The 4676-nt window shown below is 46.5% G+C and overlaps 1 protein-coding gene across 4 annotated transcripts in view; it reads right to left on the bottom strand.

The window, feature by feature from the left end:
* The window catches only part of Tex14 (testis expressed 14, intercellular bridge forming factor), a 159484-nt gene that overhangs the window by 78062 nt on the left and 76746 nt on the right, over window positions 1-4676 (bottom strand). For all 4 annotated transcript variants that reach the window (XM_021177802.1, XM_021177801.1, XM_021177803.1 and 1 more), the window contains exons 4-5: window positions 2815-2980; window positions 1526-1662 (exon numbers count right to left, since the gene is read on the bottom strand). In XM_021177802.1, coding sequence (XP_021033461.1) covers window positions 1526-1662; window positions 2815-2980 — 303 coding nt within the window. The remainder of the gene's footprint in view (window positions 1-1525; window positions 1663-2814; window positions 2981-4676) is intronic.

The raw sequence follows: 4676 nt of genomic DNA, 5'->3' as shown, positions 1-4676 counted from the left end.
AGGCACTTCCCCTTTTGCTTGTGCATTTAAACCTTGGGCCTGGCTAATACATTGGAACCTTGATGCCACTCAGAATGTTTCCTTGTTGTTATTCGCACAAGGTTCTCGTCTCTCTCTATCCCCCCATTTGGTTCTTAGGAGAAGGTCCCCTCGAGACCCTCGAATAACTGGACCTGCTGGATGGGTCAGTACAGGATACCTAGAGTTTCATGGTAGGACGCAGGGAGAATCGCCAGGACTGGACAAGAAGAAGGGGACGCAGTAGTGGCAGGAGATAAAGCCATCCAGCCATGTGAGTTTTCAGGTAAGTGGCCACCAGCTCCTGGGCAGGTGTGCGCCTGTGACTTGCAGGGAGCACAAAGTGGTGCAGCCAAAAATTCACCACAAGCACTTAGTGTCTGAAGTTGTTAAATCTGAGAGATGATTCATCTTCCATCAGTGTAGGCACTGTGACCTCTTGGGTAGGTCCCAGAGAACAGTAAAGGAGGCTTCCATTTCGCTCTAGTAACAGAGGTGCCATGTCCACTGGCACACGGCATGACCAAAAACAGAGGGTCATAGCAAACTAGTAGAACCTCAGAAGGGGCCCTGAACAGGGTGGTAGCTGCTTCCCCAGTCTTCATGGAAGTCCCTTCAGATGCCGGCAGCCTGGCATCTCCTGATAGTGACAGGGGGAGAGGTGGCTACTCCAAAGCTCATGACAATTCCCCATTGGCCCAAAGGCTGTATAAAAAAAAAACTCACTTGCTGCTGGGCAATACATTAGACCTGCACCTCGACTCTAGTCGCTAAAATCTCTTTCCCTGGTTGGTGACTCCGCCTCTCTCACCCCCTCCTGGATCCCGGCTACCATTATCAACAGATACAAGTACAGATAGTCAGAGTTGGAAACAATCACAAAGCATATCTTCTGCAACCTTTTCATTTTACAGATGGGGAAAATACAGCTTTCCTAAGAAGGGGAAACGATGGCTTACAGAAGGCCAGAGAACATGGGCCAGGACTAGATGTAAATGATACTCATGCAGCCACACACTAGACTCAACCCACCTCCTGCACACCAGGGTCCCACCAGCTCAACTTTCACTGGAAATATAATAGTGTATGCAATCAATGGCTATTTAGTTGATGCCGCAGCAGTTTCAACTCCTTCGAAATGAAAACTATTCTGCTGCCAGGTCGGGTGGCACATACCTTTAATGTCAGCACTCAGAAGGCAGAGGCAGATTTGCTTCTGAGTTTGGGGCTAGCTTGGTCTACATAGTGAATTCTAAGATAGTTGGGGCTATGCCGAGAGATATGTCTTTAAAAAAGAAAAGAAAGTAGAAGAAAAGAAAAGAAAAAGTAGAGGAGGAAGACGTGAATGTTACAACTCTGATCTTGGAAGGTCTATAGGTCCTATCTCCCTAGTAACTTATCAGTGACAGGCTTTCTCTTCCCGGCCTCAACCTTTCAACCTGTTATGCTGCTCAAGAGCCACAAGGCCCCCATCAGGAAGGCTGAAATGGCTCAAGACTGTGCTCACCCCTGAATGAGGTTACCAAACCAGGGTGGGCTGCCGATGAGTTGCTGAGGAGAGTCTATCTTCTTCAGAAGGTCATAGGAGAAGCCCTGGATGATAGCCTTCATATGTGAAGTACAGCGTTGCATGAACTCCACCATCTGTAACACACAGCAGAGACTCGGGGAATAAAGGTGTGAACAACATACAGATGCATTTGAGGAGCTGAGGGCTCTCAACAGGAAAATCTCTAGAAAGGGCTAAATCTGCACGATTTTCTAAAGGTGTGGAATGTTTTCATGGAGGGAACCTGTCCTTCCATGAATGAGGAAGCCATGGCAGGGACAGGGACTGAACATGGGAGTGCTGGCAGTTGGCATGCTATTCTGTTTTATGTTTTTCATGCTATCTAGTCCTCACTAAAACAAATCACAGGGCTAAGGAGGTGGCTTCATTGGTAAAGTTCCTGCCATGTGAGGATGAGGACCTGAGTTCAGAGTCCCAGAGTTAAAGCATTACAAGCTCGGTAGAGCGGCACATGCCTATAACACCAGGGCAGGGGAAACAGGTAGATCTCACAAGCTCACTGGTCAGTGAAGGAGCCTGTCTTAAAAAACAAAGGAGAGGCTGAAGAAATGGCTCAGTGGCTAAAAGCACTTGCTTCCCACTCTCCCAGAGAACCTGGGTTTGATTTCCAGCACCCACATGGCAGAAGCAACTCCTCAAAATTGTTCCCTGACCTCCATACTCATACCAAGGCACACACATACACATCATGGATACACAATACACAGTAGTAACCAAGAAAAAGACATACCTTTTAAAAACTAAAAAGATGGGGCTGGAGGGCACTACCTGCTCTGCCAGAGTGCCCGGGGTTCAATTCCCAGCACCCACATAGCAGCTTATAACTGTTACTCCAGTTCCAGGGGACCTGGCATCCTCACACAGACATAAATACAGGCAAACACACACACACACACACACGAGTCAAGCTTTAAGAAACCTGGTATTAGAGCCAGACAGTAGTGGCGCACGCCTTTAATCCCAGCATTTGGAAGGCAGAGGCAGGCGGATTTCTGAGTTCGAGGCCAGCCTGGTCTACAGAGTGAGTTCCAAGACAGCCAGGGCTACACAGAGAAACCCTGTTTTGAAACCCAACATCTATCTCTGGCCTCCACATACAACTAACTTGCTTCAACTCAGCTCTCTCTCCAGTTCCAATGCTGAGACTGCTGTAAAGTTTGTTCTGCTCCCGTGGATCCTGACTCTTACTCCACAGTCTTCTACTGGACACAGAGGCCCACTTTTACCTGAGTGCTACGATCCTTCCCTGCTGTCAAGGCCCAGGCCTGTGGGTTTCGACCCTTCTCATCATGGAGTCGCAGGTCACCCCCTGCAGTCAGCAGTTTACTGAGGATCCACTGGTTGCCTGAAAAGGCTGCTGCATGGACAGGAGTGCTCCCATCAAAGCAGCGGCTAGGGACAGAAAGAAACACAGTGAGCGTCCATGACACCTCCTTGCTTGCACTGAATGGATCTAGTGTTAGAAGGTCTTCCAGTCGTTAAAGGACATTACAGAAAGGGTGATTACAAGCCGGGCGTGGTGGCGCACGCCTTTAATCCCAGCACTCGGGAGGCAGAGGCAGGCGGATTTCTGAGTTCGAGGCCAGCCTGGTCTACAGAGTGAGCTCCAGGACAGCCAGAGCTATAAAGAGAAACCCTGTCTCGAAAAACCAAAAAAAAAAAAAAAAAGGGTGATTACACTATTGTTTGAACACTAGTCTGCAGCAGCAAGAACTTTACACACATCCCTTTTTTCATCTTTATCTCAACTTTCTAAACAGATGAGGGATCAAAAGGGCTTCATACCCAGATAGGGGTTTTGTACCCGTGTTCTTTCCTTACTACTCCCTGGCAATGGCTTTACCAAACAGTTTTCTTTATGTCTTCTGTACCTTGGGGTGAAGCTAGTTAAACACAGAGACCTTTCCTCTCAGGTGACAAGTGCTCTGCTATCCACACAAATTCAGTAGTAGAGCCCAACAAAACTTTAGCATCACGAATCCAGGCAAGAATATGTTCCTCAAAGCTTCTACCAATGCCAAGAAACTAAGCATGAGAGATGGAATTTATTTGTCCTTGACAAGATGAGGCTATAAAGGATATAGCTGTTTCTTAACAGGGTGCACATCAGAATCACCCGGGAGAGCTCTCTCCCTTTCGTTGAAAAAGGAAGCAAGAGGGCTGGAGAGATGGCTCAGTGGTTAAGAGCACTAACTGTTCTTCTGAAGGTCCTGAGTTCAAATCCCAGCAACCACATGGTGGCTCACAACCACCCATAATGAGATCTGGTGCCCTCTTCTGGTGTGTTCGAAGACAGCTACAGTGTACTTATGTGTGATATTAAATAAATCTTTTTTAACAAGGACGCAAGAGAAAGTGCTGAAGAGGAAGAAAGGGGAGAACATTAAGAAAATGTAACAGGAAAAAACCCTTCTAACCATTTTCCAGAGGCAATTACAAGTTCTGGATTCTTCTACAAGTTTTCTATGTGTATACAAATCTGAATAAGAATATGTCATATGAGGCTGAAGAGATGGCTCAGTAGTTAAGAATACATGTTGCTCTCACAGAGAACTTGGGTTCAATTCCCAGCATCCACATGGTGCTTCACAACCACCTAGAACCCCAGTTTCAGAAGAACTGACACCTTCTAACTGCCACAGGCACCATGTGTCAAAGTGGCAGCAAAACATTCACACACATAAAATAAATCCAAAAACTGTGGTAAAATAGTTTTTACATGTATGTTATATAAACCATTCTTCTTATGATGGAGAACTTCCATATGAGAGAGAATACAAGCCACTGCACATTTCCTTTCATATCTGTATAGTATTCCAGTATAACTTAGTCAGTGAGGCACTGAGGTAGCTACCAGCATTTGACTCTCAAAAGTAAGCAGAGCGCGGTGACATATACCCATAACTCCAGCACTTGGAAGGTGGAGGCAGGACAGTCAAATGAGTTCAATGCCAAACTGGTTTATAAACTAAGATCCTATCTGTGGGAAGCCACATGTGCCATTGCAGAGTGGCGCAGGCTTCTGCTGGCCACCACACATACATAGGCAGTAAAGTTTTTTTGCCAAGATGAGGTTTTGAGAATTAAC

This window comes from Mus caroli, chromosome 11, assembly GCF_900094665.2.
Source record: "Mus caroli chromosome 11, CAROLI_EIJ_v1.1, whole genome shotgun sequence".
Classification (NCBI taxonomy): domain Eukaryota; kingdom Metazoa; phylum Chordata; class Mammalia; order Rodentia; family Muridae; genus Mus; species Mus caroli.
The sequence above is the reverse complement of the archived record's forward strand: the minus strand, read 5'-3'. Positions and strand labels throughout refer to the sequence as shown.